Source organism: Trypanosoma brucei, chromosome 11 (genome assembly GCF_000210295.1).
Source record: "Trypanosoma brucei gambiense DAL972 chromosome 11, complete sequence".
NCBI lineage: Eukaryota > Euglenozoa > Kinetoplastea > Trypanosomatida > Trypanosomatidae > Trypanosoma > Trypanosoma brucei.
The window spans coordinates 329,436-344,902 of NC_026744.1; the positions used below are offsets into that span (position 1 = coordinate 329,436).

The following is a 15,467-nucleotide window of genomic DNA, read 5'->3' on the forward strand; positions in this document are numbered from 1 at the left end:
CCTTTTTTCCCCATCAAACATGTCCTTCTAACACTTCATTAAACTAACAAAATATAAAGAAAACAAGCAAGTATAGTGAGTCATATTTGTTGCATGAGCACCTCAATTGAGGGAGACAATTGTGGTATATGCTTCACTTCGATTCATCCTCAGTGTAACCCACGTGGAAAACTGAATAGTTGTGGACACATATTTTGTGCATATTGTATTAAGAAGTGGGCGGAAAGCACAAATGTCTGCCCTCATTGCAAGGCAAGATTTACAACCATTACGGTGTCAAATACCAAAGGTAAAAATGAAGTAAAGAAGGTTCGAAAGCGAAACTACAAACTATGGGAATTAAGTGATTCGGAAAGTGAGGGTGAGGGCGGTGAAGCCCTGGCACTGCCACGCGGTTCGGTGCGATGTGGCGTTTGCGGTGAAGGCGACAACGCCATTCGTATGATTTTTTGCGACCGCTCCCAATGTGACTATACCGTTCATTTGGATTGTGTTGGGATGTCCGACAGGCCATCTGAGTTCTTTTGTTCCGAGTGTCGTGCGATGTTCGGGGAAGGGGAAACTTCAACATGTCCGCCACCCAACGCCGGAAGGGATCGCAGTTGTACCCCAACGGAAGATAACGGCAGTAGCTCCTCGCCCAGTTCTAATGTTTGTTCGCCTGCTCCTCCACCTTGCACAACTACAGCGAGGAAAATTAGTGTCCCACCGCCGGCATTTCTCCGAGAGGCAATGGAGCGATCCGCTGGGAAGAGGCTAAGAGACGCTAATGTGGAGAACCGCGGTGAAACGCCGGTCATGCCGCGCCGAAACGCAAATGACTGGAGTCCTGAAGGCGGATATGTAAATGTCGACAACGGCACCATCAACCACGCAGCACAAACCGCGATGCAGCAATATCTTCAACGTATGGAGCAACGCGCGCATAGGGAAAAACTTCAATGCGCACACCGCCCCGCGCAACGGCAACGAGGGGGAGACTGTTTGCGTCAAAATACCCAACTGCGTCTCGATAGAAGGTGCGCTCAGATCAGGTCTGCTGCAAATGCTGCTGAAATGGAAGCGCTTCTCAATCCGATAACACGGCAGCGTGAAGAGGAGAGACTTGCAAGGCAACTGGCTAAGGACCTGATGCCCGTGCTTCGCCGCAATCAGTACCTTAAAGACAACCGATTAGTGTTGGACAGTGACGGGTGTGTGGTTATGAATCCGCCACCGTCGGAACTGGAGGCTTCTGGACGTGAAGCTGAATTGTACAGTCAAGCCATGGTGGAAGGGCGGCGCATGGCTCAACAACGCATTAGTGCAAAGGTGGCAAGTGCACGCCTTCGGAAGGAACAATTACTCATGATTCAGGCAGAAAGGGAGGCTCTTGCGCTTAACCAGCTGGCGATGATGATTGCCTCGCGTCGCACCGGGGGGGATCCGAAGGTTGACTGATTTTGTGATATCCTATCCGAAAATTTATTATTTTTGGTGAGTGTGTGGAGCTGGAGTAAGGACTCCATGATTTTTGTCTTTTTTTTTTTCTTGGTGAAGCTGCTGTTACTTCTCTATCGCAGTTGTTTCGGTTTTTTTTTGTTTTTTGAAAAGTCAGTTTGTTGATACGACAAATTACTTTGAGGTTTTTTTAAAAAGTGGAAGCAGACACAACAATTATTAAGCGAGGTTATTGCGAGAGAGCCTATACATTACATGTATACGTTTGTGCGTGCTTAATTGATTAAGTTGCAGTTGGTTGTGTTGCGTCACTTAGATTATTATGTTGTTTTGTTGATGTCTGAATAGTCATTACCATATTGCGTTCTACTCGTGCACTGCTGTCCGCTACTTTCACTCCGCTTCGTGATCCACTTTGCTATTTGCTCCATTTACAATATCAAATATGTACCAATATTGAAGAACTGCTAGGTTTGTATCACTAAAGAACAGATAGTGAGATCAAACAGAAGGGCAGTCATCCATCACCCTTCATGGGAGACAGTGTGATACCCCATCACACGGTGGTGCAGTGTATTTACTCATTTTTAAAGGCACATGGGTACAAAAACTCACTTCTCGCCCTGCAGAGCGAGTCCCGTGTGCCGTATAATACCATTGATGTTGTTGAGATTGATGAAGCAAGCAAAGACACACCGTGTGTGAACCCGAAGTCACTGGAGCGCGCAGTTCTAGGAGGCAAATGGGACGTTGTACTCCACAATTATGTGGATACTTTGTTACTCCCTGAGGAGATTGTTTTTGCTCTCTATGAGCTCATATTTGAGGAGCTGCTGGCGTTGGGAGGGTTTGTTCATGCGGCGCGTGCTTTGTTTACATCTTCGCCGGTGTTTGCCAACATGAAGCGCTCTTCCGGCGCCCGATACGCTCGGTTGGAGCGAATGCTCGCTTCTTTCAAAAACGAAAACATTAACGACGTAGGAACTGGAGGAACTGAAGTGGTTCCTCGCCATCTTATGGAGAAGCGTGAGGCATTGTTGAAAACCTTACAGGAAGCTATCACTTGGAATGAAGAACCATACGATGGTGCTCTCCCCGCAGCGTTATGCCGGATGTTCAGTAATGATGGACGTATTGGTGGGCCCCCTTCACAGCAATCGACCATGGCGAAAGGGAATGATGCTGTGAGCGTTGGTGATGCCTCAGCAGTTTGTGCTCCTACCACCTTTTTGCGCTATCCGCTTTGCTGCCCAAAGAAGCTCAAAAGCCAAACGCTACCTGGGGACGGAAGACCCTCCGCTTGCATCGTCACACCTCTGTCCAGGAGTGGAGGGGAACAAAGGAAGTTTACTGCCCTCGTTGTTGGCACGACTGACGGTGTAGTTAATATTCTTGATGCTGAATCCGCGAGTCCTGTGGAAGGTTCTGTCAAACACACTGATGAGGTTTTGAGTGTAACCGTGGACGCAGGAGCGGACGGCGGCGTTGCATGGGTTGCGGTTGGGTATCGGGATGGTTGGGTGAAGATTTATAACACAGAGACTAGGAAGTTGGTGCGCCGTTTCACACAAGTCCATAGTGGGGGCGTAACGTCTGTTGTTTTTACTGGGTCAAGGGCGCCTGAGCTTTTTGGGCACCGGACGCACCTTGTTTCGGGATCATACGATGGCAGCGTGCAGCTCCTTAACATTCTTAGTGGGGTTTCGCTTCAGCGTATCGGTGATGCACATCATTCCAAGTATGTGTTGTCCTTGTGTGGGATTTGTTCGGAATCTAGCGAGGATTACCACGTCGTGTCGGCTGGGAATGACGGCGTTCTTTGCTTCTGGAGCTTCTCCGAAGAAAAAATCCAGCGAGTGGGACATCCGCGAGCGTTGACGACAATTCATGCCGCCTTGAGGGATGACATTCCAACCCGGTTGCTGCCTATAGATGACAGTGGGACAACGAAGGAAATCTTGGTTCTTACCCGCGGGCAGTGGGCGCTGGTGCTGAGTACCTGTTTTACAAATAACTCAGCGGAACCGCTTGTACTAACACTCCACTGCACCATTTACACTCCTCGACCGATGTTTGGCGGTTGCTTGAGGGTTGTGAATACTCCGGCGCAACCGGAGCCTATGTTGACCGTCTTTCTAACTGATAGAAGTGGTACCATTATACTTTACAATATTGAAATGAGGTGGCGCGGGTCTACTACTGTTGGTACAACCAAGGAATTTCGTCCTGTCGATGAGAGCTCTATTGTGGTGATAGAACACGGAAAGACTGTAGAAACTCTTAACGTAGCATACGTTCCGGGGAAGCTCGACAATCTTTTGGCTTATTCCCCTTCGATTCCTGCCATGTATCTTCTTTCGTGGGAAGCAGAGGCGTGAAGTTGACTTGAAATGCTCGCACTGATGGGTTTGCGCAGTGATTTTACAAACTTTTGTGCATTTCTGGAATAGCTGCCAACTATCTGAATGCGGCATCGGTGTCTTCTCTCTCTCTATATATATTTCCGTTTTTTTAAAAAGTCATGAATGTCCTTACCCATGAAATTCCCTTGACGTTACGTGGTCATCTGGGTTTGGCTTATTGGGGGAGTTGGGTGTGATCAAAAGTCCCCTTAATAGTTTTCACGCGAATTCATTGCATCGGTTTAAAATATTATTATTATTATTACCGTTATATATGTTCCTTTTTCTTTTGTCGTCAGCAAGTGCGTAAGTTGAGCACTTCCCCTTCCCCTTCCCCTCATCTTTTCTTCTTTTGACCACCGTAGCTCTTCTCTGGTTTTTCTTCTATAATGATAAGTTTTAGTACAGTAAGTGGAAATAACTGACTCCATGAGCAACAAATACCTTTTGGATGAGAAGCAACAGTTTATTAATGGGATTGGCACCGAGTTGGCATGGGGATGGTCTCCAGCGATAGATTTTACCGAATTTTTGAATACAAGGAAGAGAGAACAAACTCTTGGAAAGGGGCCTGAGGGCATCTCAGAAGTGGTGAATCCAACTGTATCCAATGACAAAAAGTCCAGCCAAGAATCAAGTTGCCTTACCAAAGAAGAAAAGGATATTGAGTCGATGATTGCGACTATCAAACAGCGCTCAGTGGAAGATAAGGAAAGAAATGGATCTGATGAACCCGGTGACGTGCGTGTGCTTCTTTGCGGAGCATGTGATATACGCCATGTTTTCCGCACCCTTTCCAGTTTACGGGTGAAGGGATCACTCACATCATCGGGGGAGTCAGTTGATCCTACGTGGCACTTCTATTTTTATGAGCCCAATCTGCGCGTGCATGCTCGTCACCTATTTTTCCTCAAGTGGCTGTTAGACAGTACTTTTTCTCTCGATGAGCTTGAAGAGAGGGTGCTAATGTTCCTTGATGTTTTTGGTAATGCCATGACACGTGACACAACGGCTGCGCAGGTGCGAAATGTCGCCCAACAGCTACTCAATGCGTTGCGCTCTGAGGGTGGAGGAGATCTCGCTGAGTTGGTGTCCTTTGCAGAAATGAAGGAAAAGGAACGTGACTTTGTGGAGCAGCAGATTGTGCACTGGACGCGTGATCGCTCGGTAGCTCACGTGGAAGAGACCCGCTCCAAACGCCTGAGGCAAGAGATGGCGGAGCGTTTCGATAACCGGGACAATATCATTGACTGGGACTTCCACTTTCATCTGAATGACTACACAAACCTAATCAAATTTACAGAATATCGCACATGGCGCAACAATGGTGTTGCTTTCGATGCGACACACATCAACCCACGCCGTGAGTTCACGTATACTTACTCGGTTCCTAACAAAACGCTCTGCCACTTTAACAATAAAGGGGATGGTGTTTTCTTGGGTGATGTGAAGAATGGGCCGTTCTTTGCCTTGGGGGCACAAACTGCGAATACACACATTCGTTCCAGAACTTTCGATGGCACGTGTAAATATGGCAATGGTGTTGTCTCGATGCATAATATTCGTGCGTGGTTATATGGTCTTATGACAGGGTTGCGGTGGCCGTGGAGTGACCACTTATTTGCGTGGGATGATGCCTCTAACTACAATTGGCTTCCAGAAGGTACCCCCAAAGACGTTACGCACCAAACCACATTACCTAAGGTGAAGTTTCATTTCATTGGTTTGGACTTGGACCGCTTCCTAAAGCGGATGCGGGATAAGGGAAGACAGAAGTTTGATACAGCCTTTGTGGGGACAGGATGCACGCAGTTTATGACTCCCTCCTTTTTTGAGATTGCAATGATGGAGGACGCTGTCGTGGTTGCGGAAACTGCAAAGTTTGTTATAGATATGAGAGATGAGGGCAAAAAAGCTTTTGTTAACAAAATATGCGAACTGGCTCGTGCGGCTAACTGGAACCGAAACGAAGACATAACCAAATCTCTTCACAAGGACCAGCCAGATCCTCAGAAAGTTGACGAGAACTCATCAAATAACAAGGCAGCGCTAATGGCGAAGGAGCGGTACGAAATGCCCTACCAAATAGCCCTTACGCGTTGCTGCTCTGTGGTGGCGTGATGTGCTTTATTTTAACATGGCCGTTACTTTTCTAAATACCTTCCCGTGTCACTTTCCATGTGCTATTCTCATTACTTCGCGTAACTCACGTTTCTTACGTTACCGCTAGCTTTTCATGGATGAATGTGACGGAAACTGAAATCTTACGTGACTTATCTTCTGCTGTGTCTTCGTTGAACTACCGTTGTCGCTATCATACATTGTGCCTTTACCCTCACTTTATGTGTTTTGTTACGTTTCGGCTTCTTATGCGCCCCTATTAAACCTTTACCCTCCGCTTTCTGTCTTCTTGTTACGCACTGTTTTTTCCCCCTCTCGTTTTTTTCTTTGCTTTCTCATCGTTGTTATATTGCCTTTGCAATTTTTTTTTAAAAAAGAAGGTACCTCATTATGTCGGATTTCGTCGATATTAATGTGAATACGCAGCCGGCCAGGGCGAATACCATCAGTTGGTTTGACGCAATTAGCCCTGGACGTGCCTCCCGGGTTGTAACACCTGCCACTTGTCCTCCACCCAGCAGCACAAACATGTCCACAAAGGAAATACGCCAGAGTGACCTTGCGGTTAAACAACGTCATCAGGAAAATGACCTCACCGTTTCGACAATATGTTACGACGACGAAAGTAACAGCTCACTGTTAAGGCGCTTAAACTCCACAGTAACGCCACCTCGTCCGCATACTAATTTAACCGATGGCGAAATGGGCACTTCTGTGGTCCTGGGTGAATATTCTACCGCTGCTGCCGCATCGCCGCAACGACGGATGGCGAGTTCAGGAGCAGTTCCTCGTTCGCGTAGGCGGTGTGATGACATGTATGAGGAAGCTGTTCGAGGGAAATTGGCTAAAAGGCAGTGGGCTGCCGCCGAGCAAATTCGGCAATCGATTCTCGAGAGAGCGCGTATTGAGCGGGATTGCACGTTCCAACCTCAACTCTCCCCATATGCAAAAAAATTACACCGCCCTTCTCACCTTGCACCGGAAAACCGCATTTATGAAGAGCTTATGCGAAAGAGTGAATGGCGTGCACAGAAGCAAAAGGAGCACATTGAGGATGAGTTGAAGGGTTGCACTTTTCGACCGCTGACTGTGCAAGCAGCTAAGCTGAAATCATCGGCTCATGTACATGACTCTCATATCTTTAGCGAGCTCTATAATCACCATGAAGAGCAGCAATACTTTCGCGACGAACTTCGCCCGCGCGTGGTACAGCATTTGGAACAGCAAATACTGTACAAAAACCCATCCAATAAAATAGTCTCGGAGAACAAGATGAGTGAGGTTGTGGAGCGACTTATTTCCCGGGGCGCCATTGTACAGGCCGATCGGCAAAGGGCGAAAAGCGCTGCTATTAGTTCCGAGACATTCAAACCAGCTATCAGCACCAAGTCGGAGCGTATTGTCTCACGACAACAGGATGCCGGTTTACTGTCGGAGGATGTGTTGGAACGGTTAATGAATCCGCCAAAGACGATGTCGCAGGATCGGTGTCAGCGCCGTGAACGTGAAGAAAAGTTATTTGATGAGGATTTCAAGGAGATATGCTCCGAGTATTTGAAAGGTGTTCGCGTTTCGTTGCGGAAGGAATTAGAAAAGAACTTTATCTCTGCCAAATTCGATGCATTGGCAGATTACATTCATAGAGAAGAACCCGATTACAAGGGATGTGACAGTCGTGTTGACAAATACCCCATCAAACAACTGTTGAAGGCTGCTGTTTCTATTCTCTCAGCAGAAGAGGGAGATGAGTTGGTGCACATACTAACACACAGTAGGTCTCCCGCTCTCAACCGAAAGGGATTTGTTACTCTGTGTCTGAAGGCTTTAGCAGTGGTTGAAGACCCGCGCAGTAGTGCTCTGGCATCACTACCACCACCTCCTTCTAATTCAGGAAATGGAAACCGCACCGGATCTGTCGATAACACCGACAAGAATCGTAGGGATCATTTGAACCGCTTGCGCCACAACCTGTCACCCGAGGAAGTTGCGGCCATAAAGGCAAGCGCATTGGAGCGGCAGCAACGGCGCACTGAGGAGGAACTGCAACGGCAACGTGCAAAAGAAGAGGAAGAGATGAGGGAATGTACCTTCCGACCTCAGACAACCAGAAAAATACCACGTGAATGTCGTTCTGGTCGGTACACAAACGTGAGGATCACCAAGGGGGAGATGCTCCGCCGAGCGCATATTCGAAAATCAAGGACTGAAAGCGTGGAAACCCCTAGTTTAGACCTACCAATTCCTCTGGTGAGGGATATATTTAAAAAACTAAAGATTCCAACAGCGTTTCCTTCACCTCAACGCAGAGCGCATAGCGCCGGTGCACACCCTGGCGTTTGTGGGAAGCACCGCCAGATACGTACAACGGCCGTGTTGAAGTCACCCAAACAGCGGGTGAAATCCACGAGCAGACGAAGCAGAGCAGAGGGGGACCAGCAGGGCGTTGCTACGCGTGCCGCTTCTGCCGTGGATAAAAAGAGTCATTTCCCAGCAAAGTCAAAGGGTAAAGAAGAGGCCGCATGTGCAGCAGTTCCGTCTGAACAAAGTTCGGAGGATGCTGCTGGAACTTATACTGGCCGCTCGTTTGATGGCAGCCCTTGGCCAAATGCAGGAGCCCTGTTTCGTGGTGCGGCTTCTGAGCATGGCGTTTTTGGTGGTGAGGGAGCGCTCACTGATCTTGGAAGGCAGCTGATTTTACAGCAACTGCGCGAATACAGAAGTAGGCAACGGTAAGCCGTGTGGTACTCTCAACCACTGACGAGGGATGCGATGAGTTGAAAAGGTGGGGAGTTTATTGCCCATAAGGGAGAATACATATGTTTGCCAATTCATTTCTCATCTTAGATGGGCTTACCCATAGATGCACCCTGATGTGTGCGTACGGACTTGTATTTGTGTGTCTGTATTGATGAGTACAACTGTAGCGTGTTTTGCAGCATCACGGGTGAAGCGCAGGCCGATGGGGGGAAAAAATCTATCTTTATTTTTTGCCATTCGTTTAATTTTTTTTTCGGATCCCCAATCTACCTTCTCTCTTTTTTTTTGCTTTGTATGCATTTTCTTGTACGATTTTTACTAGTATTATTACTACCATAGAGATTTCGGTATTTTCCACGGGTTTAATTTACACTGTATTCGCACACTGTATACGAATTCGGAGGAGGGGATGCCATAGTAACCATAAAGATATCCATACATGAATGTATAAAAATATATACACTTACGTATTTTATTTGTTTCCACCTTCGTTCCTCGAATTTCTTTTGTTATCATTTTTTGTGCAGAAGTGTCCTTCGGCATCTACATGAGCGAATGCAACATTGCATGTATTGTCGCTTGTCTCCCATCAGTTCCTCCTTCGTTTTTTTTTTACCTGCGACCATTGAATGTAACGGGCATTGATAGCAGGTGCCGCATAAAGCGAATAATGTGGCAAAAAAAAAAGAAAGAAAAGGAGGTTAATGAGTGGATACGGGAAAATAAATGAGGGAATAGAGGGTTCATACTGCGATTGTAAACTGATGGGAAAGTTCGAAAGTAGTTTCGGTGACACAACATATCGGGATTGGGAGGTAAAGTACTGCAGTGGACCATTTTGTTAGTTATAAGTGTGAATATGGAGGCTTTTGAAGCGTTTCACGATATTAAAAGTGTGTGAGGATTTCACGCACTCGGACATTATGATTTTTTCAAAATGGCCCATATAATTCTTTCTTGATCTTAAATAGAATAGGAGAGGGGAAGATGAGAGTGCGTTGAAACCGCTGAGTCTCCTGCTTCCTGTGTGGCGGTTTCTCTCCTTTTTTTTCCTTTTTTCTTTTTTCTTTGTGAGGAATGATCAAATACATTAATAATTAATTTATTTTTGCATGTTCGCCTGAGAAGGTCTGCTTCTGTCTTCGATCGTTGGATATCAACATAAACCCCCTCCACACTCATACACGCATCATAGCAGCTCTCTTCTACATTTCTGTTAAATTCGTCGATCACCTTCCTTTAATATTAAGCATTAGGCAGGTCAGATTGATTTTGCTTTTTGCTGTTCGGTTGCCGTATTGCGGTGTAGCTTGCGGTACTTGAGTAGGCCGGATTCTTTAGGTTTACTGACACAATGGTGACCACACAACCTAACCAGAGGCGGAAGCAGGGGCGTGCGCATTCTTTGGGTATGGCGTCAGAGCAACGTGAGTATGAAGCCATAATGGCACAAATAAAGAATATCATGCTACTGGCCAATGAGGAACCACCACAAGGTGAAGATGAGGCCTCCATTGCGAAGCGCATTGACTTGCTTCAACAGGCCCTTGGAGCATTGGAGCAGAGGGCGAAGGACAACCAACTGATGGTGGAAGTGATGCGGACAAATTTACTGAACAAACGGCAGGAGCGGCTTGTGGAAACGGCTCAGCAGAGACAGGAAAAGTTGTCCAAGAAGCTAGAGGAAAGAGAAAAGTTTATCCACCTTTTGCAAGAGGACCGTAAGTATATGCTAAGTCAAAAACATGAGGTAGCGGACTCACGAATGGGTTTGGTGCAAGAGAACGCGTACAACTTGTTCACAACAGCACATGCAAAGGCTGAGGCCGAAAGGCAGCGCAGGGAGAAGGCCGTAGAAAGGATTTATGAGGAACGGGCGCGTGCGGTAAAGGAACACAGGGACAGAACACAACAGCGCGAAGACCAGAATCGTGAAGCTCTGCTGAGGCAAAAGAAACAGGAGAAGCTCCAGCGCCGGCAGAGGGAGTTGGAAATTCAAGAGCACGATAAGTACGTGGCGAAACGGCAATACGAAGCGGACAGAAAGCAACAAGAGGCAATGAGGGAGCAGTGGCAACCGTATTTGCGTAACGGTGCTTCAAGCGCGAATGCCCTGCAACGTTGCGGATCTGGTATGACTGCACATGAGGCTGCGCGTCAGAACCTTATGGATGAGTTGAAGGAAAAGGAAAAGCAACACCAGGAACGATACGAAGAAGAGCAGATAACTAGACGTTACGAAATAGAGAGACGGGCCTACAAACATAAGGAGCGGCAAGAGAGGCAACGCCAGCGATACAGTCAACAGCTGGACGAGAGAATAAAGCGTGGTGACGAAATAATTGCGAAAGCGCAAGAAAAAAAGCGACGTGCTGAAAAGGCTCAGGAAAATCGTCAGAAGCAAGAATCAGACGCGGGCGCTGCATTTGCTCGGGACGTAGAGGAACACCGAAAGCGGGCTGAGGCCATTCAGTTGCAGCGCCGAGAAAAATTTTTGAGACAGAATTATCTTCGATGGAATGAGCGTGCTGCTCTCGTCATGCAGCATCTGCAGGATGTCTTTCCGCCTGATGGACGTTGCACACTTTCGGGAGAGAAACCTTGCGGGTTCCTCCCCACGCTTGCTCCATTTCTTGTTAACAAACGCGGAAATCACCAACAGAAGAGAGCTAACACCGTAGGTTCTAACAAGGTTTCATAAGCAACCGCGTAGCCGAATGGTGATTTTTCTTTTTTTTTAAAAAAAAAGAGGCATACATCTCCTGGTGTTCATTGTAAATAAATAAATAAACGTATATATAAATAAAAATATATGCCACTATGTTGAAGTGTACTTGTATAAAAGTTTTTTTTTGTTTGTGTCTCTTTGCGCGGGTGTTTTCTTATATATAAACATATACAAATCCTCATGTGTGCACAAGGTGTAGACCTCTTTCAACAGGACGAAAAACGATATACTTTTTATACTTCGTGTGCCATCATCGATCAAACAAATCAAAAAGGAAAGATGTGGTTTATGCAGCGGGAAGTGGCAAATTTCTTTTTTCGTTTGCTCATTTCTTTAATATTTCAGTTTAATTGTGTAGGTTATACTGGAATAGAAGGGATTGAAAGGGGAAAAGAAATACATACGAGAGAGGAGGAGTGGTGGAGGTGAACAGGTGTGAATGACACAATTTTTTTTTTCTAAATTTCTCTTCCACTGTGCTTCAGTAGAGGAGTTAAAAAACGGAAGAAGGGGAGAACATTGTGCATGAAATTATGAGAAGACAAAAAAGGAAGAAGGAAATACCAGAATAAAATATTTAATTTTTTTTGAAATATACACGCTTATATTTTTTCCCCTGTTTTTAAAATCCTACCCCTTTTTTTCCTATATTTTTCTTTTGCGTGCATGATTGATTTCGCTCACTCCACTTGCGTCTCCCCGTGGATGGAATGGTTGGAAATTAAAAAAATTAAGTGAAAACTAAAGCACAAATACGACATTAAAAGCGCTGGACAAGGTGGAAGGAGAATGAACGTGTGTGTGTGTGTGTCGGGTGTCAAAAGATGAAAATTGAGAACAAAAACATTACGTATATATAACTAATTATAAATATGAACAAATATATAATCATGTATAAACGGATAAATATATGTATTCGAATGTCAAACTAGAAGAGAAGGCAGGGAAGGTATCCTTATAATTTATTCATTGGGTGCGGTTGGCGACGTAAGTGTTCGATATCACCTCTCTTTTGCCGCTGCCCATGTGCTTTATTATTTTAGACGCGTGCGCCTGCAGGCGCATCATCCGGAAATTATTTTTTAAATTTCCTATTATACTTTACTGCGTTGTTGACGCTGTGGAACAGCAGCCGTCACGCAACTCGCACACGTTATCTTCTTCTCACTCTTTGGGGGGAAAAAAGGGAAAAGAATTAAAGGAGTAAAGGTGAGAAAGAAGAAAAGAAGAAAGGCCTAAACTTTGGGTACACGTCAGTGATTTTTTTTTTAAATTCAAGTTGTTGTTGCTGTTGTTGGTTTCTTTTGCTAATGAACGGGAGCGGATATGCCATATCATCTTTTATTGCGTTTCTGCTTTTATTGTGCTCGGTTGCTCGTTGGAGTGGGGCACATACATGAGCGGCGTTTAATATGCTGTCAGTAGAGAGAAGGAAATAAAGAAAAACGAAGGGGAGAAAATAAGAAACGAAAGAAAAGGATATAAAATAGCAAATGGATACCCGCATGGTTACCATTTGTCCCTCGTGTTTGTGTGCACGAATTTATACTTTTTTTTTTTGCGCGTTATCATCGTTTTGTTATGCGTTGGTGGGTGCGCATGAATAGAGAGAGAAAAGGAAACGATGCGTGTACTCGTGTAAAAGTGAGGATGACTCATCTAATCCCACGTATTTACTTCAATATATTACACCACAAGTGTGATTTTCTCCCCCTTTTTTAAAAAAATCCCTTTATTGTTATACGCCCTTCTTTTTTTTCTTTTTCCTCAACCAACTTCTCGCTTATCGAGACGACAGCTCTTTATGTTTTTGTGTTTGTATTGTATTATTACCTCAATACATGCAATCTATTCTATTTATCATCTTCTCTTCTTTTCTTTTTTCGTGTTGTGTGTTTAATCGGATTGGAGCGTTTTTGCATGCACATCGCCCCCTTTTTCCCTCTCTTTTTTTTGCTTTACTTCTTTTCTTTAGTCCTTCTCTTCTACCGTCACGATCATTCCCCCTCTCTTGTTATTTACTGGGGGAGGGAAACTGCCGCAGTTGATGATAAAGGGTGCAAGGAGCGAAATAAATTAACATATATATATATATATATATGTTTATACGCGTACCTGTAATGTATATGTATGTATACCCACATCACACTCTTTTTTTTGTTGCTTTTGGTGATGCGCTTGTTAACCGCAATATGCGAATGGATATGCCCTCTTCTGGTGCTCTTTTAGAGCCTTTGTTTTTTCTCTCACGTTCTTACAAATCATTGAAATTTTTGGTTTATTATTATGCAAGTACTTGTTTGTTTTTTCACTTCCCTCATTTCTCATCGGACAGTTGCGTTTGCATTCTTTTCTTTTCTTTTTTTCTTAATTGTATATTTCCCCCCCCTCCCCCCTTGGCACTGAAGTTAGTGTATGGGAGGAAATAGTTGAGAATACAATGAGTCACACAATGACAAATGCTTCTACTCTCATGAGCATAACAGTTTGCGACCCCAACATGAAAGGTACAGGATTGGAAATGGAATGTTTACGTCCATCCATGCACATTCCCGAACTGGTGCTCATTCCTCCCATTTATGTGTTGATAATATCGGGGTTTCTTTGCACTTTAGTTAATGCCTTCTTCAACTACGTGTCTTTCGGGCGGAGCAGCATCACAACCGCTATGGAAAAACACACTCGTGTGAAAATGCTTATTCACCATTCACTTATCGTCCGAGATATGGAGGGGCACACCAGCGTGTCGAGGAGGGACAATATTTACAATGAAACTGATCATCTACTAACTCATAGTAATGTTAGCGTAGACCATAATGACAGCGCTGTTTTCTTTCAGGGAATATTAAATTCCGATGCTTTAGGGTTCGAATCACCAAGAGTTCCCGCCTCCGTGGCGGACGAGGCGCTATATGGTTCGTTGGAATGTATCCGACGCGTAGGACAGCAAATTGTATTTTCACACAACCCCAAGTATATGATCATATCGATCACGAAAAGTTTGGTGATGCTCTTGGTGTTACAATACCATTTTGACTACAATGGAGGGTGGGACAGGTTTGTAGTGTGTACGGCTGCGAACTTGATGAGTGGTTTGCTTACTCCCGTTTTGGAGTATGGTGCAGAGTTCCTGTTACAACTCGACCCCGATAGCAATCTAAAGGTTGCTCAGGAGCACGATGAATTGGATGATGTGGTACTTATTTCGAGAATACTCACGCGGATTGGTGAATTCAAGTTGGAAGACCTTGAAACGGTTTTGGTGCAGGGCTGTACATTTATTGTCTTTGGTGCGGTTCTCCTGCCTCCGGTATTTGTCTTTTGTTTGGTGGGTGCTGCTATGTTTTTGTGGTTGTTCGGACCGTTGTGGTTCGCTTACGGATACTTCCGTCACCTTTACTATAAGCCAAGGCAAAGCAAAGGGTTGTCATCTCCGAATGCCCGCGGGTGGCTGCGTATTACCCCATTCCGTGAACTTGCGAGGATAGTGTTATTAAAAGCAGTGACGTTGTTTTTACTTCAGTGGACAGTTCAATGCAGTTTTTTGCTCGGTTTGATGTTGTTGCAAGGTGAGAGCTATTTGAAGGCTCTCCATTTAGAGGTGAAACATCAGTTATGGAGATGGAATAACCCTCTGAAGATGGGTGGTTTCCGACTTCTTTGCCTTGTCAGCCAACTTTTGTTTTAGGTGTACCGCACTGCACTGGTGGCTTTTGTGTACCAGTACGTAAACCGGTACAAATTTCCCGGCTTTCCAAATCACTTCTTCATTTTGTGAAGCATAGTTGCCTGTTGCGCTTCGCTCTTCCCTTTGAATGGTTGGCGATATTGTGACACGTTTCTGTAACTTTCATTGCTGCTTTCTCCGCTTTCTTATATCTACTGTAAAGCATCCGCAATTTTTTTTTTTTGGTGCTACTGATTTCCCATGCGGCGTTGGCACCGTTCACTGAATCCTGCACTTTTCGGTGAGCGCGGGTCGGGCCATTATTTTTCGACGACGAGGGCCCGCCTTCAGC

General features: G+C 45.3%; 6 protein-coding genes across 6 annotated transcripts; all 6 read left to right on the plus strand.

Moving 5' to 3' along the window:
* Window positions 1-93: 93 nt before the first annotated feature.
* TbgDal_XI1260 (hypothetical protein, conserved) lies at window positions 94-1,440 on the plus strand (the record flags this gene model as incomplete). Its single annotated transcript, XM_011780972.1, has 1 exon — window positions 94-1,440. One exon carries the CDS (start codon window positions 94-96, stop codon window positions 1,438-1,440), a length of 1,347 nt encoding a protein of 448 aa, XP_011779274.1.
* Window positions 1,441-1,973: 533 nt separating this feature from the next.
* TbgDal_XI1270 (hypothetical protein, conserved) lies at window positions 1,974-3,818 on the plus strand (the record flags this gene model as incomplete). The annotated part of the gene is made up of 1 exon (XM_011780973.1): window positions 1,974-3,818. One exon carries the CDS (start codon window positions 1,974-1,976, stop codon window positions 3,816-3,818), a length of 1,845 nt encoding a protein of 614 aa, XP_011779275.1.
* A 453-nt stretch (window positions 3,819-4,271) lies between these two features.
* Window positions 4,272-5,963, plus strand: TbgDal_XI1280 (hypothetical protein, conserved; the record flags this gene model as incomplete). Its single annotated transcript, XM_011780974.1, has 1 exon — window positions 4,272-5,963. One exon carries the CDS (start codon window positions 4,272-4,274, stop codon window positions 5,961-5,963), a length of 1,692 nt encoding a protein of 563 aa, XP_011779276.1.
* A 390-nt stretch (window positions 5,964-6,353) lies between these two features.
* Window positions 6,354-8,696, plus strand: TbgDal_XI1290 (hypothetical protein, conserved; the record flags this gene model as incomplete). The annotated part of the gene is made up of 1 exon (XM_011780975.1): window positions 6,354-8,696. One exon carries the CDS (start codon window positions 6,354-6,356, stop codon window positions 8,694-8,696), a length of 2,343 nt encoding a protein of 780 aa, XP_011779277.1.
* Window positions 8,697-10,074: 1,378 nt separating this feature from the next.
* On the plus strand, window positions 10,075-11,421 carry TbgDal_XI1300 (hypothetical protein, conserved; the record flags this gene model as incomplete). Its single annotated transcript, XM_011780976.1, has 1 exon — window positions 10,075-11,421. One exon carries the CDS (start codon window positions 10,075-10,077, stop codon window positions 11,419-11,421), a length of 1,347 nt encoding a protein of 448 aa, XP_011779278.1.
* A 2,467-nt stretch (window positions 11,422-13,888) lies between these two features.
* TbgDal_XI1310 (hypothetical protein, conserved) lies at window positions 13,889-15,136 on the plus strand (the record flags this gene model as incomplete). The annotated part of the gene is made up of 1 exon (XM_011780977.1): window positions 13,889-15,136. The coding sequence occupies one exon, from the start codon at window positions 13,889-13,891 to the stop codon at window positions 15,134-15,136; it is 1,248 nt and encodes a 415-aa protein (XP_011779279.1).
* Window positions 15,137-15,467: the final 331 nt, after the last annotated feature.